Below are 27,958 nucleotides of genomic sequence, written 5' to 3'. Positions count from 1 at the left end.
AACACTCAAGAAGCTCGACACCATCCAAGACAAAGCAGTCCACTTGATTAGCATCCCATCCAGCACCTTAAACATTCACTCCCTCTACCACCAGCGTACCGTGGCTGTAGCGTGTACTAGCTACAATATGCACTACAGCAACTCGCTAAGGCTTCTTCGGCAGCACCTCCCAAATCTGTGACTTCTACCGCCTAGAAGGACAAGGGCAGCAGGCGCATGGGAACACCACCACCTCCAAGTTCCCCTCCAAGTCACACACCATCCTGACTTAGAAGTATATCGCCGACCCTTCATCATCGCTGGGTCAAAATCCTGGAACTCCCCACCTAACAGCACTGTGGGAGTACCTTCACCACATGGACTGCAGCGGTTCAAGGCGGCGGCTCACCAGCACCTTCTCAAGGGCAATTAGGGATGGGCAATAAATGCTGGCCTTGCCAGCAATGCCCACATCCTGTGAATGAATTAAAAAAAACTGCACGAGCTGCTGATACATCAATATTTAAATGATGCCAAGAATCACCTTAATTACCAATCTACTCCAGTCTAGGGACACATTGGCCAAGACCCATCTCCCCACCCCCAATATATCATGAATGCAAGCCCTCTGGAATCTGACTGATTTGCATCAGCAGCTGTACCAGCATCTGGCTATACACCAAATCACTCAAAGCCTTCTGTTAGCCACTTGTTCCCAATATATATGTATATGTACTGTGCCAAACTTCATGAATTTGAAACCATCACACAGCTCCTGGTTATCTCATGTCTTGTAACAGCACCGGACTCCCTTTCAGACCAGCATTTGTATCTTGTCCAATATTTGATTTCCCTCTACATTGCATGGGAACACCAGCACCACCAAGTTACCCTCCAAGTCACACACCATCCCGACTTGGACATATCTGGCCATTTCTTCATCGTCTCTGGGTCAAAATCCTGGAACTCTGTCCCTAACAGCACTGTGAGAGTGATATACCTATCAAAACCGATCACCCACGAGGGTGGGCTCTGTTATTTAGCCAATAAAATTGATATACCTATCAATTCATTCCATGAAAAGCGACGAGTTATGATAGTAACTATAGGTTTTTATTGGCTAAATAACAGAGCCCACCCTCGTGGGTGATCGGTTCCAACAAGGAAGAATACTAGCCAAGCGGTCACCTTTATACCTGGGCAAGCAGGCGGAGCCATGGGCGGAGTCGGCTGAGGTATGCCTAGGTATAACAGCGTGCATGGCAAGAGGTAACCTTGTGTAGTGATAACAACAGTGTAAACAGTGATAACAACAGTGTAACAATAGTGAACGGTTGTGAACGATAACAGTTTACCACAGAGGGCACCTTCACCACACAGACTGCAACAGTTCAAGAAGGCAGCTCACCACCACCTTCTCAAGGGCAACTAAGGATGGGCAATAAATTCCGGCCTTGCCAGCGACACACACATCCCATGAATGAATAAATTAAAAAAAAGTACTCTGCTGGTCCACACTCACAAGTTCACAGGATGCTGGCTGTTGGCTAAATGGTGTGGGATTCTACTTTCACACCTGCTCTTCGTGAAGCTGCACAGTGGTTGGCTCACTCAGCCATTTGACTTGAGGTCCTCGGCCAAGCAGTCGCCACCTTTAAATTGTCTGGAACCACTTCCAGAAAATAGGGTCTCAAAATTAGTTCAACTACGCTAAGTCCTCAGTTGACGGTGCATTTTCCTTCCTCTGTTCATAATTTCAGTACATCTTTGCTCTCAGTTTTCTTGAACTACAATCCTGAGGTGTTCAATTTTCCACTCATAGTCTCCTGGTCATGTCACAGTGCGTGCATCACATTAATTTGTACTGTACCTTGGGTCTACTCAGGTAACCAAGTGTTTTACTGCCGATTTACGATAACAGGCTTTCCCCCTCCAGTAATCTCTCTCGCTCACCTAAAGTGGTTGTGCAGCAATTCAAAAATCCTGCAGAAAATATTACTTTCCCAAGTTTGAACTGAGGTTAGATTTGATAATGTTACTCTGTAGAGTTACGGGCCGAATTAACCGACCCCTCACTCACAGATCTCTTATTGGTTACACCTCTTCTCTACTAGTGTGAGTGCACATCAGTGGCCAAACTATACTGAGCTCTTGCAGCAACATAGGGACAGAAAGAGGCCTTTCAGCCCCTCGAGCCTGTTCCTCCATTCAATTAGATCACGGCTAACTCCATCTACCTGCCTTGGTTCCGTAACCTCAATACCCTTATCCACCAAAAACCTATCAATCTCAGTTGTGAAATTTTCAGTACTTCAATATAAGCCTAGTCGATTCAACCTGTCCTCATAATGTAACGCTTTTAGCCCTGGTGTCATTCTGTTGAATCGGCACTGCTGTTTAACCAGATCCCATCCGTTTCCCACTTGGCACGTTAGGTTGAAATTACCCCCAGCCCCCACCACAGTCTTTTGTAGACTTCCCGCTGTGATGAGTGCATGGTGCGTGAGTATAAACTCCTGCCCTCCAAGGAGTTAAAAGCCTACCTTTTCCAAGTACACGATGCTGGCAAGGAACTTTACCCACTGACAGCGCCTACCTTAACATCGGGGGCGGGAGGGGGCCACAATTTTCCTTCTGTTGTGGATGGAAATTTGTCGGCAAGTACCCATGATTTTCTACCTGCCAAAAGTGGGTGAGGTTCCTCGTCAATTCCAGGAATTGAAATGAAACCAATCAGTGCAACCCTTTTCAAGCTACAGGTGTCCAAAACCAATTTTGAATTCACAGTACTCCATCTCAAGTCTATAAAATACATAATACAGAAATGTTCCCTATTTGGCGGACAAGAGCTTTGCTTTCTTCACACCTTGCTGGTGTATCAAAGACACAGATGGAACAAAGATATGTGTGCATACAAAAATATTTTTATTACAAATGTTTTGTACTCAGTGTGAACACACCAAAGCATCTCAGTGTTACATTTACTGAGTCCGTTAATAATTTAATAGGCAAAAGTTAGTTACCACATTTTACTGTCGGAACTACCTGGACTATAAAGATATGGGGGCGGGGTTGAGTGTGGGGTCATCCCAGCCCCCAAGGCACTAAAGGTAGAACTACATTTCCATTCCTCATGCACATGCAGAAAATACTCTTAAGGGTGAGCAGAATCATCCAAATTGAATGGCAAATGTCCCACTTCACTCCATTTTCAGAGCACAAAATGTAATAATTAGTACATAGTAGGAGTTTCCTTTATGTGCATTAATTGCATATATAATAGAGGCTCCATTACAAGGGACCCATTACAAGAGCAGGTTATAGGTGGTGGGGTGATATATATGGATCTTGCGTAATGAGGTAGCCATCAATAATGCCCACTAGATGATCACCTATGCCAGTGCTCACAGTGAGTGAGAGGATACAATATTTCATAATAGGAATATTTTGAACAAAATGTGATGAGTGTTACATAACGTGTCACAAGTAGTGTATGCTATACGCAAGACTTTTAATATATTAAAAGATTGTACGTGAGATCAGTCTAGTAAGGGAACACGTGACCACTCGGGTTATTACGAAGGGCGTGATGAGAGGATAAATTACGTCGGAGAGCCCTCGACTGATTTACAAGCACAAAATAAGAGTGCTCAGTGCAACAGCCTAGGGTATACTGCAACAATCTTTACTGGCCTATTTCACAGCCTCAAAATCATCAGCCTTTGGTAATTAATTATTTATACTCCCATGGTTAATTAGTGATTACGTAATTCATTCCAATAGGCAATTCAGGAGAAACATCTTTACCCAGCGAGTGGTGAGAATGTGGAACACACTACCACAGGGGAGTAGCATAGATGCATATAAGGGGAAAGCTAGATAAGTATAAGGGAGAAAGGAATAGAAGGATATGGTGATAGGGCAAGGTGAAGTTGGGGTGGGAGGAGGCTCGTGTGGAGCACAAACACCAGAGTGGACCGGTTGGGCCGAATGGCCTGTTTCTGTGCTGTAGATACTGTGCAGCAAACAGGAGCCAAATGGAATTCTGAGGAGGCGATGAATTCCAAGATGAAATTTCCAAAGGGAATGATGCAAAAGGTTAGAACTGGGTGCCTGTGGTGTGGGAGAGCTTTGCAGTGCTACAGCAGGGTGGAGTACAGCTTCACAGAATCACAGAAACCCCACAGTGCAGATAGAGGCCATTTCGGCCCATCGAGCCTGCACCGACACATATCCCACCCAATCCCCGTAACCCCTACACCAACACATATCCCACCCTATCCTTGTAACCCCACGTATTTAATCCCCCTAACACTAAGGGTCAATTTATCATAGCCAATCAACCTAACCTGCACATCTTTGGACTGTGGGAGGAAACCGGAGCACCCGGAGGAAACCCACGCAAACACGGGGAGAATGTGCAAACTCCACACAGACAGTCGCCCGAGGCCGGATTCGAACCCGGGTCTCTGGCGCTGTGAGGCAACAGTGCTAACCACTATGCCACCGTGCTGCATCTCATACTCAATCTTTTTTTCAAAACTTCCTTCCCTCCACTATCTCATTACAACTCTTCCACCCACTGTGACTCTAACTAGATCAGAACCCAAACCCTACATGATGCATTAAGTGTTGTCACTACAGTAAGCAATTTCTTTACCGGATTCCCCTCCATTACATTCATGGAACGTCTCAACACTCCTCTGAAGCCAGGCTTTAAAAAAAAGTTACACTTAATGTAGCACATTTCACAACCTCCAGCCACGCCAAAACGCTTTACAGTGAACGGCGCACTTTGGAAGTGGAACTGTTGTAATGTAGGAAATGCAGCAAACAGCAATGTGATGATGAGAAGATAAACTTTTTTTTTTTAGTGAGTTGGTTTTGGGATAAATATTGGGCCAGGACACCAGGGATAACTCCCCTGCTCTTCTTCAAAATTGTGCCATGGGATCTTCCAAGTCCACCGGAGAGGAGACATGGGGCCTCGGTTTAACATCACATCCGAAAGACGGCACCTCTGACAATGTAGCACTCCCTCAGTACTGCACTGGGTGCGTCAGCCTGGCTTTTGTGCTCAGGTCTGCATTGTGGGACTTGAACCCACGACCTTCTGACTCAGAGGTGAGCCTGGACGGACACGGTTGACAATAGTCTAAGAGTTACTGTGCAATATTCCAGCAATCAAGGCAGCATGATGGTACATTCCATTCAGCAGATATTTACATTTTTTAAAAACACAAGAGTTTTAGTGCAGCAGCAGCATTTTCAATTGTTCACACGGCAACAAGGTTGCAGTGGTATCCTTCGTTTTAGTAGCAGCCCAGGAATTGTTTGAGGCTTCTGTTCTAGCACGACGGCACACGCTGAAGTGGTTCCCTCTGGCTCCTCTCTCCTGATTTAACAGAGCACCATTGCGAAACAATGCAAACCCAATTAGCGACCCTCTCGATCTCTGAAAGACCTTCACCCAATCAATGAAAGCATTCTGCTGGAGGGCAACCGGATTTGAGGGAGAAACCTGGTGCTTGGGCAGAGAGATACCTGGCCCCGTTATGATGAGGGGTTGGGTTTACCTGCAGTTGTACTCGTGGAATTGAGAACTCACCCTCGTCTGATCACACAGGACAGTACAAGGAGAGGAAGAAGGCAATCATTGGTTGGGCATATTAGTCAAATTTGGCATGAAACAAGGCCATTGATCAGCAGCTCCACACAACCAGTGAATGGCAGGCACCAACATCAGATGCACTAAACTCGGTGCCGAACTTGGCTAAGGCCATTGGGTTAAAGCACAGAAAGACCTTCATTTACATGTCATTGATATGGTTGGAAGCTCTTCAGAGTGAATTACTTTGAAGCACGTTGGACTGTTGTAATGCAGGCTAATGAGTGTAGCAGCAACGTCCCACAAACAATAAAGAAGGAATGCTCATTTTTGGGAGTGTGTGTGTTTGAAGGAGGAATATGGGCCGGGACAATCTACTCCTCTTCGATTCGCGCCACGGGATCTTTATAACATTTACCTGAACTGCTGGGCCTCAGTTTAACGTTCTTTTCGAATGCAACGCCTCCACCTGAAGGACAGCATCGCACCTACTGCTTTTTTAAAAACTATAAGCCCAAGTCCTGCATTGAGACACGAACCCACACACTGCTGACTCGGTAGAAGCAAGAACAATGCGGAACATTGCAGAGTGCCGTCTCACGATTCAAGCACCAGTGTCTTTTTAACAGGAGCACGAAAACCCCGCGAGGAAATTCACGCCTCATCTCCACCCACAGCTCCAGACATTGATCGAATTAAAAAACACACAATTTTTAAGCTTTAGTGGCTCAAGTCTTCAGAATGAAGAGCCCATTAACCTGATCTTGTGTCTGCCCAACTCCTCGGATATTCTTATGCACACCATTCATCTTCCATTTAACCCAAGATTGAAAGGCTTGCCTTTCTATAGCGCCTTTCACGACCTCAGGACGCCTCAAAAGCGCTTTACAGCCAATGAAGTACTTTTGAAGTGGAGTCACTGTTGTAATGTGGGAAACGCGGCAGCCAATTTGCACACAGCAAGTTTCCACAAACAGAAATGTGATAATGACCAGATCAGCTGTTTTTTTGTTATGTTGATTGAGGGATAAATATTGGCCCAGGACACAGGGGATAACTCCCTTCGAAATAGTGCCATGGGATCTTTTATGTCCACCTGAGCGAGCAGGTTTAACGTCTCATCTGAAAGATGGCAATTCCGACAGTGCAGCGCTCCCTCAGCACTGCACTGGGAGTGTCAGCCTAGCTTTTTTATGTGCTCAAGTCCCTGGAGTGGGGCTTGAACCCACAACCTTCTGTCTCAGAGGCGAGTGTGCTCCCACATAGCACACAGATTGATAGCACACAGGCGAGTGCAGCACAGAAGGCCACCATTAGGCCCATGGAGTTAGTCCCTTTTGAAGGCTGCTATTGAATCTGTATCCACCACCCTATCAAGTAGTACATTCCAAATCCTAACCACTCGCTGCGTAAAAGAGTTTTCCTCATGTCTCCTCTGGGTCTTTTGCCAATCACCTGAAATCTGTGCCCTCTGGTCAATAACCAGTCAGCCATTGGAAACAGTTTAAAAAAAAAAAAAGAATCTGTTAAAATCAAATAGCAACGGTCCCAGACTCTGGTGCTCCCTGTTAAAAAGATCCCGAGATTTCCTTTACTGTCTCAGCTTCCCGGATAGATTTTTGAATATTAAGGGAATCAAGCGATGTGGGGATAGTGCGGGAAAGTGAAGTTGAGGTAGATGATCAGCCATGATCTTATTGAATGGCGGAGCAGGCTCGAGGGGCCAAGTGGCCGACTCCTGCTCCTAATTCTTATATTTCTTATGTTCTTAGTCGGTAACTCTCGCTGCTGCCTCGGAAGATTGTGGATTCAAGCCCCCCTTCCAGCACTCCAGTGTCAGTCTTCAGGTGATAGGCTGCACTTGGCGACCACGCTCTGCCTTTACATCCATGAATTAATCCGTTCAGGGTTAAACCCGCTAGTTACCCCCAGAATATGAATTAGGGTGGATAAAACCGAGCAACTCCATCATACGGCAATCCCAGTGTTTGGTGCAAGGGCTGCTTTGATTTACCCTGGCGATAAGGTTGTACCAATAAACTCAATGCCATTATCCATTCCTTATATGAACGTGGCCAGGGCAATAACCTGCTCCTCTCTGGATGGTAATTGCCGTTTGCTGACATTCTATCTATCTCTGGGTGATTGGCCACGTTTTGGTGATCTGCCCAGTGACTCATTCCCTTCCTAGATCGCCCCACTCTTTGCCCACACAGCGAGCTCCTCGGAAGAGTTTCTTTAAGGCCACACTCTTGAAGCAAGTGTACGACCAACTAGTGTTGATCTTCCTTGGGAAGGACAACAAGTGGGGTCTATTTGGGCTCATGATACTGTCAATGGGAAACAGCTTCAATAGCATCTCCCAGACCTGCAGCCTCTACCACCTAGAAGGACAAGGGCAGCAGGTGCATGGGAACCCCACCACCCCCAAGTCACACACCATCCTGATGTGGAAGTATATCAGCCATTCCTTCATCATCGCTGGGTCAAAATCCTGGAACTCCCTCCCTAACAGCACTGTGGGAGTACCTTCACTGCATGGACTGCAGCGGTTCAAGAAGTCGGCTCAGCACCACCTTCTCGAGGGCAACTAGGGATGGGCAATAAATGCTGGCCTTGCCAGCGATGCCCACATTCCCGTGAATGAATAAGAGTGGATCGTCTGTGGCAGACTGGGTACCTAAACCAGTCAGGGTTACAGTGCTCCAGGGCTCTGTTGACGATTGCCCAGCCTATCCTGGAGGAGTTGGCGGGGGGGGGGGGGGGGGGTAGGCCCATCGTTGGAAGCTGGCATCCTTCCTCCGCTCGGCTGCAGATAACCTTTGCCAGCCAATGCCCTAACAATGGGTGGGGCGGTATTAGTGGGACAAGCAGCGGGAGGGCTCATCAGTGCTGTGCGCCGGTAACCAGTTGTGTGTTTTCACAGAATCAATTTTCACAGAGCCAATTAAACACCGGCGGTACCGCGGGGGGGGGTGGGGGGGGTCGTGGCTCGTATCAGAGAGCTCGGATGGATGGTGGTCGGGATCCCTAGGGGAGGGGAGGTGGGGGGGGGGGGGGGGTGTATGCCCATGTCAGGCAAACAGAAACTCTACTTGCGTGGTTTTCTCTGTACTTTGGTAGGGAGACTCGAAGATAGTGAAGGGTTTGTGTGTGCGTCGCATACTTGACTGAACTCCCCGCCCTTACCCCACTGGAGCAATAGTCTTCAAACAATTTTGCGAGTACTCCAACTGTAGAGACTTGGGGTGACAGAAAGCAATGGCGATAATCCATCTTCCCTGAGGAAGGCGAAGGCTGGTTAGTTGATGGTGCTGGTGGCCGAACCCTGAGCAGACGACTCCTTCGATTGATAAGGCGATTGGGGGGGGGGGGGGGGGGTTGGGTGAAGAGGGAGAGGGGGGTATTACTGGCAGGAACAAGGTGGCGCAATGATGCTTCAGGCAACCTAGGGTCCCCCGGCGAACCCCAGGGTTCACCAGGGTCTGGTGTTCCTGAACTCATGCTTGTGTCGTATCCACTGAGCATTGATGGGAACTCCCAGCTCAGCCCACGAAATGGCACTGCCTCGCTCCTTCCCGCCGTATGACCCAGAAGGCCGGGCCGCCTCTTGCTCTAGTCGGGACTGCTGGATGGGATCCTTCCCGTCTTTGGCCCTCAACCCTCCTTCGACGAGCAGCCCCTCCGAGGAACGTTCCTTGGCCTTCCCGAGCTCGGTGGCTGCTTCCCAAGGGTCGCCACCTCCAGACGGTTGGCCCTTGGCGAGCGGGGCCCCTTCTTTCTGGGCTCGCTGTACTGGGACGGGCTGCTCCGGTGCTCTTGGTGCTGGCGGGGGCTCGCGGTCTCCCGTGGACGGCGACATCCGGTTCCATCGAGAGTCCACATGGCAGGGGAGGCCCTCCAGATTCAACGGGGGTATGCACTGAGTCAGCTGGTCCGGTCCGCTGGTCGGGGAATCCATTCCTCTGAATGAAAACACAAAACACATGGGTGGTCCAAAATTAACCAGTAGACCAGGCGATGGACAATGTATTATTCTGCTGCTACAGTGCAGGTGTGCGGGTCCCCCTTGAAGGCTACAGGGTGCAACTGTTCTGCATTCATCAAATTACATAGAATGCACAGCACAGAAACAGGCCATTCAGCCCAACTGGTTCATGCTGGCGTTTCATAGAATAGCACATCACAGGAGGCCGCCATTTGGTCCATCGAGTCTGCGCCGGCTCTTTCAAAGAGCAATCCCGTTTGTCCCACTCCCCCCGCTCTTAGCCCATATCCCTGCAATTTTTTCACCTTCAAGTATTTATCCAATTCCCTTTTGAAGGCAACTATTGAATCTGTATCCACCGCCCCATCAGGCCGTGCATTCCAAATCCTAACCAATTGCCGCGTGAAAAATGTTTTTCCTCATGTCGCCCCTGGTTCTTTTGCCCTTAAATCTGTGCCCTCTGGTTATAAACCGTTCCGCCATTAGAAACAGTTTCTCTTTATTTACTCTGTCTACACCGTTCATGATTTTGAACACCTCTATCAAATCTCCTCTTAGCCTTCTCTGCTCTAAGGAGGACAACCCCAGCTTCTCCAGTCTCTCCACTGTAACTGTAATCCCTCATCCCTGGAACCATTAGTACGATAGCAAAATACTGCAGATGCTGGAAATCCGAAATAACAGCAGAAAATGCTGGAAAAGCTCAGCAGGCCAGGCAACATCCGTGGAGAGAAAACGGAGTCAATGTTTCGGGTGAAAACCTTTTGTCAAGACTAAAGAAGCACAGGAAATGAAAGATTGAAAGGCCAGGCTGGGAGAGAACAAAAGTAGTGAAGAGACATTAAGAGGTATTCAAAATGAGATGAGACGAGATGGTGCTAGGACTAGTGGAGACAAAAGAAGGCTCTAGATTAGGTGTGAAATGTGCCGGCAGAATGGGAGACAGCTGCCATGTGGGAGGGACAAAAAGGAAAGGGGGGGGGAAAAGGCTTCCGGACTCGATATCGAGTTCAACAATTTCAGATCATAACCTCGGCCTCCATTACATTTTTACTTATATTTTTTATCCACATCTTTGTTTTGGCCCTCCCCCCACCGCCCCCCCTTTCTTTTTTTCCCCCTCTCCCACATGGCAGCTGTCTCCCATTCTGCCAGCACATTTCACACCTAATCTAGAGCCGTCTTTTGTCTCCACTAGTCCTATCACCATCTCGTCTCGTTTTGAATACCTCTTAATGTCTCTTCTCCTCTTTTGTTCTTTCCCAGCCTGGCCTCTTAATCTATTTCATTTCCTGTGCTTCTTTAGTCTTGACAAAGGGTTTTCACCCGAAATGTCGACTCTAATTTCTCTCCACGGATGTTGCCTGGCCTGCTGAGTTTTTCCAGCATTTTCTGTCGTTATCCCTGGAACCATTCTCGTAAATCGCTTCTGCACCCTCTCCAAAGCCTTCACGTCCTTCCTAAACTGCGACGCCCAGAATTGGACTCAATGCTCCAAGCTTGGGCCGAACTAGCATATGACAACTAGTTTATGCTCCACACGAGCCTCCTCCCACATCTACTTCATCTCACCCTACCAGCATAACCTTCTATTCCTTTCTCCCTCATGCGTTTATCTAGCTTCCCCTGAAATGCATTCCACCTTGGCCGGGGCTGCACATTTTAACATGCGTTCCAACTTCTCCTCTCCCATAACATGCTGAGGCTAACTGTAGACTCCTTTATCGCGTCCTGGACTGGGATCAGGCAACTCGGCACACACCAGGAGTTGAACTGGGATCGGAAACGACGCAACTGCTCACTGAGTGAACACTTGGGGAGCTCGAAGGACCTTGGCCTCTGCACCTTCCCTGGGGTGGCTCAGGGACGTGCCTGTCGGCCAGTGAGAGCAAACCGAGACTCTGGCCGGTCGGTACAGGCGGGCCAAGCTGCTCACACCAACCAACGCCCATAAAACACAACTTACTTCCTTTGTCCAGCTTTTTTTTTTGCCTTTACCCATTTTCTCCTCCCTGAAAGACACTGTGGGGGCAACTTTAACCTAACCCCTCCTCGTCGGGGAACTGATGGGATCGGGTGCAACGCTGGTTTTACCCCCCACCCCTGGCTCTGGATTGTATTCTCCGCTGAAGTCAATGAGTGATATCGGAGCAAGGTGTAAAACCGAGCTCCCACGGCCACACTACCCCCCCATTCTTCCTGGTCAGGCTGACTGACTGTGGACCACCCTCCAGACACATTCCCATTGCTTTGTTGGATTTTGCTCTGGCACTTTGTGAGATGAGGTAGTCTGTACTTGGGTACAACAACGTTAGACATTTAACAGATGTTCTCTAATAAAACTGAAAATATTGGTGTTGGATTCTGGTTTGTTTTCTTCTGCTGTTTTAATTTAGTTGTTTTTTTTAAGGATTAAAAATCTATTTTGCTGGACTATGTTGGAGTGAATTAGGTGGAGATCTACATTTCAAAACTGCATAAGGTTAGGGTTAGGGTTCAACATCAAGAATCTTGGGCTTGCAAACTACAATTTCTGCATTACAATCGCTGACTGACCAGAGACCCACACGCCCCCAGTTCCAGGCGGCCGGACAGCGGTCAGGAGCGGGAACCCAGGCCGACGGATTACCTTCCCAATAGGCCCACGGTCGGGCCTCCTGTCGTCACCCTGTGCGAGATCCGCCAACAGCACAGACCAGGGAACCAAACCGAGGCTGTGTGGCCAAGAGAAGCAGGCGTTTACCACATAGGCCAAGAGTGCGTGGGGGGGGGGGGGTTGTGCGCAGAGACCAGCTCTTAATGGCAGCGAGGGAGCAGAGCGGAGGGACGGGAGGGGATTAACTAACAGGGACATCTGGCGGCAGCAGATGGTCGGAGGCAGATGTTCGTTGCTCACCCAAGTTCCAGCTGCTCGGTCCGTCCTAGCGAGTTCCGGTCAGAACCTGGAGAAAGAAGCTTCCCGTTACACTCGGGTCTAAAAGTTCCTTCCCCTCCCACTCTCCACGAAGGCTTCCCAAAATAAAAAGGGACACCTTGTCACAGCGCTCACACACTGCTTGGCACACAAGGAATTACTTCAAAGTGCAGTTGCTGTTGTTACGGCTGCGAGGTGAATGACCACTTTTAGTGGTATTGGTTACAGACACAGTTTTATACCACAGTCACAATTTAAAAAAATGAAGAGTTTTTTTTTTAAATATTGGATACAAATGTCCTAAAATAATCTAGCCCACACTGAACAAGTTGCATGAATCAGACACCAGCATGACAAGGAGGCAGCAACAATGCAGTAAATAGGACTATTAATAAATCTATTTCTGTGTTACAATGCAGTCCATATAAATTACATACAATACACAGAATTACGTGGAGTCTACAGCACAGACCATCTCGCCCAACTGGTCTGTGCCGGTGTTTATGCTCCACACGAGCCTCCTCATCTCACCCTATCACCATATCCTTCGATTCCTTTCTCCCCCATGTGCTTATCTAGCTTCCCCTTAAATGCATCTACGCTATTTGCCTCAACTGCCCCTTGTGGTAGTGAGTTCCAAATTTGCACCAATCTCGGGGTAAAGAAGTTTCTCCTGAATTCCCTATTGGATTTATTGGTGACCATCTTATATTTGTGACCGTGCAGCGTTCTGGAGCTCCCGCGCAGCCGGCTCTTAAATGGGAAAAACGGCGCATGTGCGCTATTTTGAATGGGCCGTGCACCCAAAAAAAAATTGACAGGAACATTGTTTGTGACCTCTTGTATTGGTAAAGAAGTTTCTCCTGAATTACATATTTAGGAAGGCTGGCTGGGACCCTGGGAAAACGCCATGCTTTTTCTTTTTAATTTGGAAGAGGGCCATGGAATCTTTCACATCCGCCTGAACCTACGGAACAAGCGGACAGGGCCTTGGGTGAACGTCTCGTCCGACACGACCTCTGACCGTGCGGTGCTCCAGCGAAGTGTCGGCCTCCAGGTTATTAGTGCGGATCTTGGTGTGGGCTTCTGACCAACCAGAGCCAAAACTGCTACCGATCGGAGTCGAGCGGCCACTCCTGTGGTAGATTAATGCCACACCAAGCTGATATCCTGCCCTGGGGGTGGCTGGGGAGGGGGGAGGTTGGGGGGGGGTGGCAAGGGCCGTGTTAAAGCACCCGAGAGCCTGGTGTGCTGCCCAGAGTTTCAGAACCTCGAGGAAGACGCTCGTTTATTAACCATTTAGAAATTAGTGAGGGTCAATTTATTGCCCATCCCTGGTTACCCCTAAGGGCATTGAGTCAACCACGCTGGTGTGGGACTGGAGTCACATGTAGGCCCAGACCGGATAAGGACAGCAGATTTCTATCCCTAAAAGGGTATCGGTGAACCAGATGGGTTTTTAGGACAAGGGTGCCAGCTCACAGATTACCAGAATTAGTTAATTCAATTTGCCATGGTGGGATGTGAACTCTCAACCTCTGGATCGCTAGAACCAGAGCCAATAGGCTACTGTACTCTTAGCTGCCTCTTAAATTGTCTGGCTTCAAAACCTCCAATTACTTCTTTTCCTCAGATTCACCCGCGCCACTTAACTGTAAGTTGGGTTTACCTCTGATTCGCTCACTCCCGCTTGCTCCACATGCCTCCGAGTCCCATACTCGCTAAGTGGCTCCGGGTCCCACCTCTTCCTCTGGTTTCTCTAAAAATAGGCCTGCTCCCTCTTTGAAGACCTGCACTATTAATGCTTCTTAGGAACAATGTCCAGTGAAAAAAAAAGGCCATTCAGCTCTCTAAACAGATAATAATCATCCTATCTTGAACGCTTTTCTCTCCCCCCACCCCCCTCCAACAATCCCGCTACGTTCAGATTCCAGGTTTGATTATTCTATTAACTCCCCAATTCCAATCCACACCACCCAGTCCATGCATGACTATTCTATCATGAACTCTCCAATCCACTCCACCCAGTCCATGTTTTCCATCAAACTCCCAGCTCCCCCACCAGCTGTGGGTTTCCTACTTTGCACATGAAATTCGTTCACACAGTAAGGGAGGAGGGACCCACTATGCGAAATAAAATCTCTTGTGCCCCCAAAAAATGTAAAGTACAAGATGGCCGTGTAATCTGGATTTCACGTTAAAAGCTAGCTTCTTTAAAACGCAAGTAACATTGAAATAACTCACCTGCTGCCCTTGGCTTCTCTGCCAATTGTTCTGGAGACTGAGAGCTAGTCTTGTTGTAGCGACTGTACATGCTCCCCATGGCAACCATTCCCTGCTGCTCAGGCGTGCTAATCCGAAGAAAGACAAGAACAAAAAAACAGGAGGGGGGGGGGGGGCGGAGGGGGGAAGAGAAAGAGGGAGGAGGAGAAGAGGAGGTGGGAATTGGGATATGGGCAAGGAAGAGGGAAAGGAGTACAGAGTTTGGGAAAGGAAGAAAAGGAGGATGTGAAGGGTGGGGGGGGAGGGGCGAGAGAAGGGAGAGCGGAGAGGTGGAATGTTGGGAGGAGAAGATAGGCAAAGGAAATGCAGAGCGTGCGGAAACCAAGTGGAAAATAATGGAATGGGTGGAAACAAAACAATGAGAATGTCAAACTAATGAAGTTATGGATGAGATAGAGCCAAAAATAATGATCCAAATTAACTCAAAGGCTGAATAAAGCTATTTTTCCTTTGGAAGCAGAACAGCAAGATTTTACTTAAAAACTAACCGGCCTCCCCTGGCTCTGCAAGCCGTACGTTGGCAGATACGACATTTTCCCCAAGGGCAGGACTTTGGCACCATGTTATACAAAATGTGCTATTTGGCTGCTACACGGCAGCTGAGCTTAACTTGCCCTTTCCTGCTAAGCCCACAAAGTTCAATTGTTGTAAAGTGCACCGAGGTCAATTAGAGGCTAATTGCGGTAAAGCGCGCTGAGGTCAATTAGAGGCTAACTGCGGTAAAGCGCACCGAGGTCAATTAGAGGCTAACTGTTGGCTTTCTCTCCCCTTGCTGTCTTTATCATTTGTGCATGTTCAGGTACATTTTAAAACTAAGTGTGACACCTGAAGTGTGACACATCTCGAAACACCAGTGTTGTATTATACACACACTAATGGATCTACGGAATGGCTGGTCACTGCAAGTCAGAGGATGCGCTGTTTTACAAAGACCATTAGACCAGTGATGCACAAATGTATTATTCTGCCGCTACAGTGTAGGGGTGTCTCTTTAAGGCTACAAGGTGCAACTACTCCGCATTCTTCAAATTGATGGTTGTTAAAGGTTGATTGGCATTCTTTGTTTTAAAAACCACAGTGCTTAAACAAACATCACTAAAAGAAAACACAATTATCTGGTCATTACCACATCGGTGGTTGTGGGAGCTTGCTGTGCACAAATTGGCTGCCGCGTTTCCTACATTACAACAGTGACTACACTTCTAAATGTACTGCATTGGCTGTAAAGTACTTTGGGAGGTCGTGGAAGGCGCTATAGAAATGCAAGTTCTTTCTTTAGGGCCTCAAAGTCTAACTCAAAAGAGGCTGAGGTGAATCAGATGTTTGGTCAAGAGAATTTTTCGGATTGGAAAGTACTGGTCAGGTTCAGGTGTGTGTGACAACCAGCATTAAGTCACTAGCTTTATTCTATTTTTTTTTTTTTTTTTTTTTTAAATGTTTTGCACCCGTAACAGTGTAACACCGAGAGTGATTTAGCATTCTCCTCTTAGCAAGTTACTAGCAAATCTCCTGTGGGGGTGTTTGTGGTAAGTCAGGCAATGTGCTGGTTTACAAGGATAGGAACATTCTAGCTTATTCCTCTGCTTAAGGCTAATTGGTGCTAAGTAAGCACTGGGTGAGTTCATACACAGGCCAACTAAGAGGCTGCAGACATTCTGGCTCTGGTATTTGATGCCGTAGAGTTTGTGCATTGCAAATGATTGGCTGTTGCTTCTTTACACTCCCCACCCAAAGTGTGACACACAAATTTGCATTAGACAACACGCGAGGCATGAAGGAATCCACATTTGTAAAGTTGTTACTAATATACATAGATTGGATGCAAACTGGGAGTGAAGTATCTGTTGCAGAATGAGAGAACATCTAGTGCAAGCACAGGTATATATGGATGTGGGCATCGCTGGCAAGGCCAGCATTTATTGCCCATCCCGAATTGCCCCCGAGAAGGTGAGGATGAGCCGCCTTCTTGAACCACTGCAGTCCGTGTGGTGAAGGCATTCCCGCAGTTCCACCCAGTGACAATTGTCCCATATATATCTCAAGAGTAAAAAAAAGTTATGAGAAATGCGTACAAAACATTGGTGAGCACTGTGTGCAGTCTTGGGTTTTGCATTATAGAAAAGATATTAAAACTACACAAGTGTACAGTGCAGATTTACCAGGATGATCCCCGGAATGGGAAACTGTAGTCATTAGGATATGGTACCAAGACACGGGCTATTTTCACTGGAGCCGAGGAGGTGTTCCCAGTTTGCTCGTGTTTCTCTGGCTATGGAGTCAGTGAAGAGGAATCATCAATTTAAAATGGTCACCATGAAAGTGCAGAGCGAGGCGAGGAGAAATGTATTCAAGCAGAGCACTGTCGGGGCGTGGAGCGCCTTGGCGCAGGGAGTGGCCAAGGCAAAGACCATTTCATCTTTTCTGGGAAAATCAGATAAATATTCAATTATGGGGTAATTACGCGCGCATTCAGTGCCACTAGACGGGGAAAAAGAAAACCAAGTAAACGGCGGGAGTGTTTCACCGCTGGACCCGCGCCTGCTGTGCAGGAGTTTGAACGTGGAAGTGGAAGCGACACGGTTTGTCGGATTTGAGCAACTCGACCCGGCCGAGGGTTCCAGGCGTGACGGAGAGGTGCAGCAACCAGAGTGATACTGGATGCTAGCAAGCGTGGGACGGCTACTGGTGGACGCTGGCAGAGGAGATGCACGCACTGAGCGTACCTCCAAACAGCAGATTCCTACCTAAATCAATCTACCCCACTCTCGAGCACCAGCTCCTTACACTGTTATTTTAGCTCATCTGTTTCACAGCACAAGCTACAGGAGCTGGTAGATGTGTGCACATACACACACAGTACTGTGCTGGACAAGGGTGAATAACTCCCTTAGACCTGGTGTGTATTGTGCACATACAAAGGAGTTTTACACTGAGTCACTCCTGAGCTGTGCAACACCAGACAGGAGTGAATTGTTATTCCCTTTTAACCGCAGAGGTACTGACCAGTTACAGGAGCTGACACCGTGATGCGCGACTCCAGACAGTATACAGAGAATTGTTGGCCAAAAGCACGGGTGAATGGGGTAGGAAAGAAAGGGAAGAGAAAAAAAACCCTCACACACCAGTAAGTGGGAGGTCCAATCACCCAGGACTTTATTGTAAACATAAAAACTACATCGCTGGGTCCTTCAGTCACTTATTTCTTTACAGACATGCAGGAACTAACACACACACACATCCACACAAGGGTTATTGGGAAAGACAAGGATATGCACCTTCGGGAGAAGGCCACACTGAAGGGACACCCAACAGTTACAATATTCCTAACCGTAACATCACAAGCTACATCCCGTCATGTCCCAGGCAAATCCAAGCAGGAGGTGAAACCCGCGTTCAGCAGAATTCCCGAGGTTTCCCTGCCCTCCTGAATACCTGGCAGATAAGCGAGCGTTCCTTACGTTACTCACTTTGCGTTTCCCCACCTCCCACTTAAGTAAAACCTCCATCAAGCCTGCCTCAGGGGTGCGTAGAGGTCAGATTTACAGGTTTACTCCCGCACCTTCCCGATGGTGCTGGCTGACTGATGCTGGGGTCTAGTCCGTGGCCCTGAACCAGCGCCTAGTGCTGAAGCGGCCAGTCAGCATGCGTGAGCCCTGCGAGCATCAGGTGGATGTTCGGCAGTGGAGGCATCATCTAACCGAGCCGGAGCGGCCAGTCGGCACGCAAGAGCCCGGAGAGTAGTCGGTGGATATTCTGCAGTGGATGAATCACCAACTGTGCCCGAGCGGCCAGTCGGCATATGCAAGACCTGCGAGCATCAGGTGGCTATTTGGCAGTGGAGGCATCACCATCTGAGCCTCATCTGACCCTCACACTCGCTTTTTAGCCAGGGAGGGAGGGTCAGTGAATAATCAGTGAGAATGGTAGCCGATTTCCACCTGCCGCCCCCCTCACCACACCCCGATCCTCAGCCTCGAGGCGCCAAGGACCATTGTGGCATCAGCGGAGACCAACTGACTCAGCAGAGGCGTGCTGGGATCTTTCTATGCTCAGTACAACGCCGGGCCAACTGAAGCGGTCTCGAGGGGTGGTTCGGGCATCTATCACTCTCCATCTAGAACTGTAGCAGTCACCTGCAGGTCAACTCAGTCCAATGCAAATGCGTACAGCACGGCAGTGTTGGGGTTCTGGTTCCTGACTAGCGAGACTGGGAGTTCAAATCCCACCAGGGCAATTTGTGAAAATGAATTCAATAAATCGCGTCACTTCTGGGCTGGCAGCAGAAACAATAGGGGGGTCAGTATTAACGTAACCGGCCCATCGGGAAACTGGGTGCCACGTGGGTTTTTACACCCCCCCCCACTCCAGATATTAATCTCTGTTGAAGTCAATATGGGGCAGGGGTGTAAAAATTGGCGTCCCACCCGATCCCGAGGGATCCCCGTCCGGTGAGTTCGGTAAAAATTACTCCCACCGACTCCATCGTTCGGCTAAGGTTCCAATGGCGTCCGACCTCCCATGGCCCCACTCTCCCCAGTCAGGCTGTCTTGACTGCAGATGACACCACTGCAGGTCTGACTGACCCGAGAGCCACGTTCCCGTGGGACTCGCGCCCTGCAAGTTAGGTCAGAATTACCCTCCAAATACTACGGATTGGCACGGAAATCCAATTGGCTCACTAATGTCCTTCCTAGCCTCCTCTCGCCACCACCCCCCCCCCCCCCCACCCCAAACACCATCCTGCCCCATTATCTATCTGGTCTGGCCTACACATGACTCCAGTCCCACACTGTGTGATTTGACACATTGCCCTCTAAAGTGGTCTAGGAAGCCACTCGGTTGTAAACAATATCAGGGACAACTAGGGACGAGCAATAAAAAAGTGTCACCTCTACGAGCTCTACATCCCAGAGGACAAATAAATATAAAATTCCATTGGCTGCCTGGCTCCTCTTATACAATGAAGCAGTTTCCAAATTGTAAATGGACGGCTCGCGCATTCTTGCCCCCCACTAACCTTCGCCAAAGACAACAAAAGTGTTTGAATTTTAAAATTCATTCTCGGGATGTGGGCATTGCTGGCAAGGCCAGCATTTATTACCCATCCCCCGAGAAGGTGGTGGTGAGCCGCCTTCTTGAACCGCTGCAGTCCGTGTGGTGAAGGTGCTCCCACAGTGCTGTTAGGTAGGGAGTTCCAGGAATTTGACCCAGCGACGATGAAGGAGCGGCCGATATATTTCCAAGTCAGGATGGTGTGCGACATGGCGGGGAACTTGGAGGTGGTGTTCCCAGGCGCCTGCTGTCCTTGTCCTTCTAGGCAGTTGAGGTCGAGGGTTTGGGAGGTGCTGCCGAAAAAGCGTTGGCGAGTAGCTGCAGTGCATCTTGTAGATGGTACACACTGCAGCCACGGTACGCCGGTGGTGGAGGGTGTGAGTGTTTAAGGTGTTGGATGGGGTGCCAATCAAACAGGCTGCTTTGTCTTGGATGGTGTCGAGTTTCTTGAGTGTTGTTGGAGCTGTACTCATCCAGGAAAGTGGAGAGTATTCCATCACACACCTTACTTGTGCCTTGTTGGTATTACTCACTGTGCAGAAGGGCTTCCTGACATCAGCCCTTTACTGGTTTCTACTTATGACCCCTTTGTCCTGTAGTCATCTAACCTAAAAAAAAGTGCTCCAGTCTTGCCTTTTCTATTCCATTTTGCAAACTGCATTAAAAAAAAAAAGTCCTCTCCATTCTAAGCCTAAGAGGTCTCCAGCCACAATGAAAAACAGCTCAACTCTTGGCTCAGCGGAGCCACGTGGATAGGAGCCAAAATAGATGGGAGTTAGTAAAACTCATGCCAACCAATACCCAAAGTTACTGTAGTCCCAGTTACTGCCCTCCGCCTTGCAGACAAAGGGCGAAGTAGCACATCCGTCAAAACCATGTCCATCAAAAGCACCGGCCATTATGGACAGAGTGTCTATTGACACCACTGTGGCAGTGAATGAGTTGGAGGCGGGGCGTGACTTACGGCAGGACTCACAGCAAACAGTCTACTTTACAGCAAACAAGGTCTATTTACTCAGCAAACATGAACAGCGCACAACAGCAAACAGTCTACAGACTCTATTTAAACAGAGCCTTTACACAAACTACAGCAAACGGCGCTCGGGAACCAAAACTGCAGCAACGTCTCCCGATAAAGGCAGGGTTATTTCTCCAGCCAAGTGCAGTGAGGGGAGGACAGTTACACAATACAAATTGTGTGAGAGAAATCAATCCCAGTCACTTAGAGCCGTGCGGTCTCCAGGCCTGATCGGCGGGGGAATTACCCAATCATCTCCATTCTGGCCAGGAATACACTGGGGAGGGGAGAGGGTTGCCAACTCTGGTTGGACGCATCATCACATGACTTTCCATTTCCAACCACCACATTGCCCATGCTCCAGACATTGGTCGCCTGCCACGTCCAATCGGAAAGCGAAACAGACTCTTCATTACCCGAATTGACGATTTTTGACCCGTCAATCAAACAGCCTCCACTACCACCGCCCCCCCCCACCACACCCCGATCCTCAGCCTCGAGGCGCCAAGGACCATTGTGGCATCAGCGGAGACCAACCGACTCAGCAGAGGCGTGCTGGGATCTTTCTATGCTCAGTACAACGCCGGGCCAACTGAAGCGGTCTCGAGAGGAGGTAATTGCCAGATCGGCAATTTTTTTTTATAACTAATAAACAAGCAAATTTAAAAGCAATTTTTTTCAATGTCCTCTCTGGGTTTTTCTCCCGGGTATTACTTGCAGCAGGGTCCGGGATATTAGTCTTTTAATTCTTGGCGAGTCCAGGGCCAATCCTGGAGGGGTTGGCAACCCTGGTGGGATGGGGGGGGGGGGGGGGGGGGGTTGGACTTTCGACTTGCCGTCAAGGTGTGAAGCTGGCGTGTGAAGGTGTGAATCGGTTGGCCGTTATACAAACCGAGCAATTTTCTTATCCACTGAAATCAATGGTAATGAAAGAGGTGTTCCGTATCGGGTGGGCAGCCCACAAGGCCCACTTTGCAAGGCCTGCGTGGCAAGTTGAAAAACACCCCCCCCTTTTGGACATTTCCTCAATGGAGCCAATCTGCACGCACCCTATCGAGCTCCACTCTCCACCTTCCTCCCCCCCCACACCACCCCAGGTTCTGGGTCTCCAATCGGCAGGTGGCAAGAACCCAGAATTGAAGGTGCTTTAAATTCAGGTTAAGTCACGTCCGAGAGAGAAAGACAGGTTACTGTTTTTTTGGAAGGGCCCTTTGGCAGAACCATCACCTTCCTCTTTCAGATGCTGACTGACCTGCACGTCCCAGTATCTTCTACTTTTATTTCAGTTTCCCAGATTTTTATTTTTTTGTTTTTGTTTATTTTAAATCTTAAGTACAGCCTAGTAGAGAGAGAGCACGCACCTAAAGCTGGCGTGTTCCTTCAAGAGAGACCTCGCCCAGGAGAGGTCTCTGGACATTCGCATCCACGGGAGCCGCGGGCCAGCAAAGAGCCGAACAGGGATCGGCTTCCTCAGCCGCCGACTAGAAACCGGTCACGCAAGAACCGTACGACACGCCAGCTTCAAAACTCGAACGGGAGCGCAACAAGATCATGAATCCAGCAGGCTTCGATAAAAATGTGGCAGATCCAACTCCTGTTTTTGTAGGAGGGTGCAGCTAGTTCCTGGTCAACCCAAAATTAAGCATCTCTTTAGGAGTCAACGTTGGCTCAGCTCCGCGTCAGAAGGTCGTGGGTTCGAGCCCCCGCTCCAGCGACTTGAGCACAAAATCCAGGCGGACGCTCCAGTGCAGAGCCGAGGGAGCGCTGAACAGCCAGAGGTTGCCATCTTTCGGATGAGACAGCCCCCGTCTGCTCTCGGGGGGGGGGGGGGGGGGCGTAAAAGATCTCACCGCACTATTTCGAAGATGGAGTGTGTCCTGGGCCAATATTTATCCCTCAACCAGCATCATTGAAACAGATTTATCATTTATCACATTGCTGTTTGTGGGAGCTTGCTGTGCGCAAATTGGCTGCCGCGTTTCCTACGTCACAACAGTGACTACACTCCAAAAAACAAAAACTACTTGATTGGCTGTAAAGCGTTTTGGCACGTTCCGAAGTCGTGAAATGCCCGATATAAATGAAAGTTCCTTTTCTTTTCTTTATCTCTCTCCGACGTATTGAAGGGGAACTTTGTAAATATTGAATACTGGGTTCCATACGTCACCCCTTTGCACACAAAATACTTTTGAGTCAAAATACGGAGACATCAGAGAAGATGCTGATGTCCCCCATCAGTGATATTAGAAGGAAAAACTCCAGCACGTGCACATTAACTGGACGTCTGTGGTTGCAATACGAGTGGGGTTGTAGATAATAATGCTGATGATCCCATGCGCAATATCAATATCAACTCTTTCCCTCCCCCACCCCACAATACATCTCACTGAACCTGGGTCATCTGTTTGTGTGCTTCCACTTTTTTTTTTTGAGGTTCTACATAATGATTCTGAAAACCTTGATAATACACAGTCACTGCATTTCCACTGAAAGTGTGATATTGCAAGTGGTTTTCGTATAAAACAAAACAGTGCAATAATGTACAATTGGGAAGGGGGGGCAGGGTGGATTCCACACTCATTCATTCACAAAAACTGCTTTGCCCCTTAACCAAGTTGCCTTCCATTTTAAGAGTCATAATTTCGAGCGAGTTACTCACCCACAATGGCTGTGCTGGCGTGCTCCCTGTTTAGGAGCCCGCATTCTACATTTCTCTGGACCCAAGATCAGTAGAAGCCCTCTTGTTCACAGAGACAGCTAGCGTGCAACAGTTCCTCCATTTTGGGAACTACTGCTGCAAACCTGATTTCTCCGTGGGAAGCTGTATGAAATAAGTTACCTTTCTTAAAAGACAAAAACTTTCCCCCAATTTCTCCCCCCACCCCCCCCCCGAAGGGGTCGACTCTGAGTACAGTTGCATGGGTGTTGTCCCTCTCCGGTAGACAAGTGGCCATTCGTTGTGCATGAGCTAAACACGGCGAGTGGCGGCAGGCTATGTGACTGCAGAGCCACCACAGAGGAGCCCCACAATTCTCTCCCCTCTCTCGCGCGCACACACACAGCGCAGGCGTACTTGTGTAGCCAGAGTCACTGAACGGTGATCAGGAGGCAGAACCCTGGCCGATTTACAACACCCTCCCCCCCCTTCTTAATCTAAGGCCGCAGATGCATACTGTAATATTGCAATACCACTGGCTGCTGTCCCAGTCCAAATCAACTAATTCAGCACAGAGATTTGAATGTGGGGTATTTCCCGGTGTGTGTGTGGTTAACAGGCCTCCGAGTCACTGGGACAGCTGTGGGCTGCACAGGTTTACAAAATTATGAACTTTCAAAACAGCCAAAGCGATTATGGGGCAGTAGCGATTTTCAGCATTTATCCGCAGAGAGGTGTACCAGAGTACCATCAACAACAACAGCTTTTTAAAAAAAAAAGAGTAAAAAAAAAGTCCAAGAGATCTGTAAAAAATAAATTAACACAATTGCCGTTCTTACAAGTAAAAAAAGGTTTCAATCAAATTCAGTTAATAAATGGAAGAGTTGGACGTCGCCGGGAGACTCTGGGAACAGGAGGGGGGTCTGACGTCAGGGGAATGTCATTGAAAAGAAAGCTGGGAGCGGGGGAGGGAGCTGGGAAGGAAGGAAGGAAGGAGAGACAAGAGACAGAAAACCAGAGAACACATGAACTTAAACAGCAGGGCTTCTAACGGAGGTCTAGATCCCGATATAGATATATCAGAATGATACCAACCAACGCACACACACAATAAAAGACACAGGGCAATCGAGAAACAGGAAAACAATCAGGTCCAGATAAATGCATCCTGATCCAATACAATGGACCAAACTTTTTCCCATTCATTCACATTGTACAGGATCGAAGTGGATCAAATCCCTTCTTATTCATTCACGTTGGACAGAACCCAATGGGCCCAGTCCCTTCACATTCACTTACTGTACAGGTCCCTTCCAATTCACAAATTATACAGAAACCCACCAGAAGCTTCAGTACAGAACTCATTCCCAATGTAGATTCCCAACAGACCTTCCCATTTTCTCTCCATCACCGACACCGCCTACTTCCACCTCCGAAACATCACCTATCTCCGCCCCTGCCTCAGCTCATCTGCTGCTGAAACCCTCATCCATGTCTTTGTTACCTCTAGACTGGACTATTCCAACGCACTCCTGGCTGTTCTCCCACCTTCCACCCTCAAACTCTGCTGCCCGTGTGCTAACTCGCACCAAGTCCCGTTCACCCATCAACCCCTGTGCTCGCTGACCTGCATTGGCTCCCGGCCCCCTCGATTTTAAAATCCTCATCCTCGTGTCCCTCCATGGCCTCGCCCCTCCTGATCTCTGAACCTCTTCCAGCCCTACAACCCTCCGCGATCTCTGCACTCCTCCAATGCTAACCTTTTGCACAGAGATCTCGGGAGGGTTTTTCCCTCATCCCCGATTTTAATCGCTCCACCGTTGGCGGCCGTGCCTTCAGCTGACTGGGCCCTAAGCTCTGGGATTCCCTCCCTAAACCTCTCCGCCTCGCTCGCCTCCTTTAAGACGCTCCTTAAAACATACCTCTTCGACCGAGCTTTCAATCACCTGTGCTAGTATGACCTTGTGAGACTCGGTGTCAAATGTTGTCTGATAATGATTCCTGTGAAGCGCCTTGAGATGTTTTTACTGCATTACAGGCGCTGTATAAATACAAGTTGTAGTTTACAACTAATGCCCAATTCAAATCAACTTTGTTTTGGAGGGCGTCTTAAAATCGTACGAATGACCTGTTTTAACCAATTGGAATTTCCTGCGCAGGTTCTTTCGGAAGATTCCTACATTGTGAACAGATTTCAAAAAACCCTATCCTGTTCCAACTGCAACAGAAACGGGGTGCTGGGGGTGGGGTAGGAGCAGAAGGCAGTTCCCCCTCAGACGTGTCAGTCCAAATGTGCTCAAACTCCTTCCCCACCCGCCCCCCCCTCCCCACACCAGGCCCACATACACTTACCCTCCCCTGCCACACACACGCCCCATGACGCAATCGAGCCCAAATCACCAAACAGATCTGCACCTCTTCTCTCACCTGGTTCTACTCCTTTGGGTCGTGGGGCCGTCGGTCTCCCTCGCGCCGTTCATTGCCTGGGGGTGAGCCACTCGGACGTGCCGCAACGCCTCTTGTGGGCCGAGCAGGGGGCGGCCTGGTTGCCGATGGGGGCTGCAGCCCAGGCTGTTTGAGCGAGTCAGAGAGGGCGACTGGTTGAAGGGCCAGGGAAGCTCCTGATCTTCAGGGGCGCCTGTTACAGACAGCAAAACTGCAGTAAGTCAACTAAACTTCCCGTACGAGTAGATGGAGAGAAACTGTTTCCACTGACAGGAGGGTCAGTAACCAGAGGACACAGATTTAAGATATCTGGCCAAAGAATCAGGAGGGGGGAAGAGGAGAAGGCTTTTTTTTTCAAAACACGTAGCGAGTTATGATGATCTGGAATGCGCTGCCTGAAAGGGCAGTGGAAGCAGATTCAATAGTAACTTTCAAAAGGGAATCATAAGAACATAAGAAATAGGAGCAGGAATAGGCCACTTGGCCCCTCGAGCCTGCTCTGCCATTCAAGATGATCATGGCTGATCTTGGGCTCAAAGCCACTTCCCTGCCCGCTCCTCATAACCCTTCACTCCCTTAATCTTGCAAAAATCTGTCTATCTCCACCTTAAATGTATTTAATGACCCAGCCTCCACGGATCTCTGGGGCAGAGAATTCCACAGATTTACAACCCACTGAGAGAAGAAATTCCTCCTCATCTCAGTTCTAAAAGGGCGACCCTTTATTCTGAGACTGTGCCCCCGGAGTTCTAGATTTCCCCACGAGGGGAAACATCCTCTCTGCATCTCTGAATCGGATATAAATTGAAAATTATTCCTTTTCAAGGGGGAGTAAGACTAACTGGATAGCGCTGTCAAAGAACCGGCACAGGCACAATGGGCCAAATGACCTCATCCTGTGCTACATGATTCCAAAATCTGTTTAATATTTCTGTTAAACCGGTGACATTCACAAGCATTCACAGCCACGAGCTCGTCGAATGGCGGAACAGGCTCGAGGGGCTGAGTGACCTACTCCTGTTCCTATGTTTCTTTGAAGTATCTCCTGAGCCCCCGTTCAGGAATACTGCACCACTGAGTGATGCACAGGGCTGGACAAATCGTCGACTTCCTGTACAGCGAGTTCCTCTTTCGCCAGTGAGAAGGACAGCCTTGGCTTTATAACATCTCTCAGAAGCTGTTCCACAGGCAAAACGTGCCACAGCAATTAATTAAAAAGACCAGATAACCCGGTGTTGGGAGGTGCTGCCTGCGGGGGGAGGTGATTAAACCAGTTGAGTGACGTTCCCTTTAAGCTGTGCAGTGCTCTGGAGGTCCCACGCAGCCGGTGAGACGGCTTTCAAATGCAGAAACTGTGCATGTGCGGATTTTTTAAACGGCCCCAAAAAAAAATTAAAGAGGGAACATTGTAGTTGAGATGTCGCAGCGTGACACCAGTGGTAACACAGCACTTCACAGGCACTGCAGGAACTCTGGGCTAGAAATTCGGTAACGCCACAGTTGGGGGCGCTAAAATTAAAAAAGTTGGAGAATGGCGCTAAGCATTGTCGACTCCCACGAAATTCTGTGTTATCGCTCCAGGAAGTAGCGCTAAAGGACGCAAGGTGGGGTGTTCGTGGTACCGCACTGCACAATGTCCCGTGCAGCGCCGCCGAGATTCGAGGCGCCTTCCCTCCCTTAAAGGGGAAGGACCATCGCCGCAGGCTCTGCATTGGGACCAGTTAGCTGGTCCCTGACAGCAGCCGCGATCCGGCCCAATCAGCCCCATGCACTCCAGCAGAGTGCCGGGCTGATCGATTGCAGCCCAGGAGCAATCGGAAAAAAATCACGAAGCGTTGTAAAAAATTTTCTCCCGCCCGTGCCAATATCCCCTTTTATTTGCGCCGCTGAAGCTCCCGAACAACGTCGCCTGCAGCTGTCGGCCAGCAATGCTGCTCTCACTGCACCCGGTCAGTAAGTCGTTAGCGCGCCATTATCCCCCCCCCCCCCCCCAGAGGCACTAATCAACCGAATTT

The 27,958-nt window shown here is 48.9% G+C and overlaps 1 protein-coding gene across 2 annotated transcripts in view; it reads right to left on the bottom strand.

Moving 5' to 3' along the window:
- Positions 1-2,883: 2,883 nt before the first annotated feature.
- atat1 (alpha tubulin acetyltransferase 1) overlaps positions 2,884-27,958 on the bottom strand; it is a 73,389-nt gene continuing 48,314 nt past the window's right edge. For both annotated transcript variants that reach the window (XM_085974904.1, XM_085974905.1), the window contains exons 9-12: positions 25,926-26,136; positions 14,734-14,840; positions 12,472-12,517; positions 2,884-9,552 (exon numbers count right to left, since the gene is read on the bottom strand). In XM_085974904.1, the coding sequence (XP_085831030.1) occupies positions 9,063-9,552; positions 12,472-12,517; positions 14,734-14,840; positions 25,926-26,136 (854 nt within the window). In that variant the 3' untranslated portion in view covers positions 2,884-9,062. The remainder of the gene's footprint in view (positions 9,553-12,471; positions 12,518-14,733; positions 14,841-25,925; positions 26,137-27,958) is intronic.

The sequence above is a fragment of the Somniosus microcephalus genome, unplaced genomic scaffold (assembly GCF_052327205.1).
Source record: "Somniosus microcephalus isolate GS21.2 unplaced genomic scaffold, FLI_Smic_1.0 unresolved_chr1, whole genome shotgun sequence".
Lineage (NCBI taxonomy): Eukaryota > Metazoa > Chordata > Chondrichthyes > Squaliformes > Somniosidae > Somniosus > Somniosus microcephalus.
This window is presented reverse-complemented; position numbering and strand designations above follow the sequence as displayed.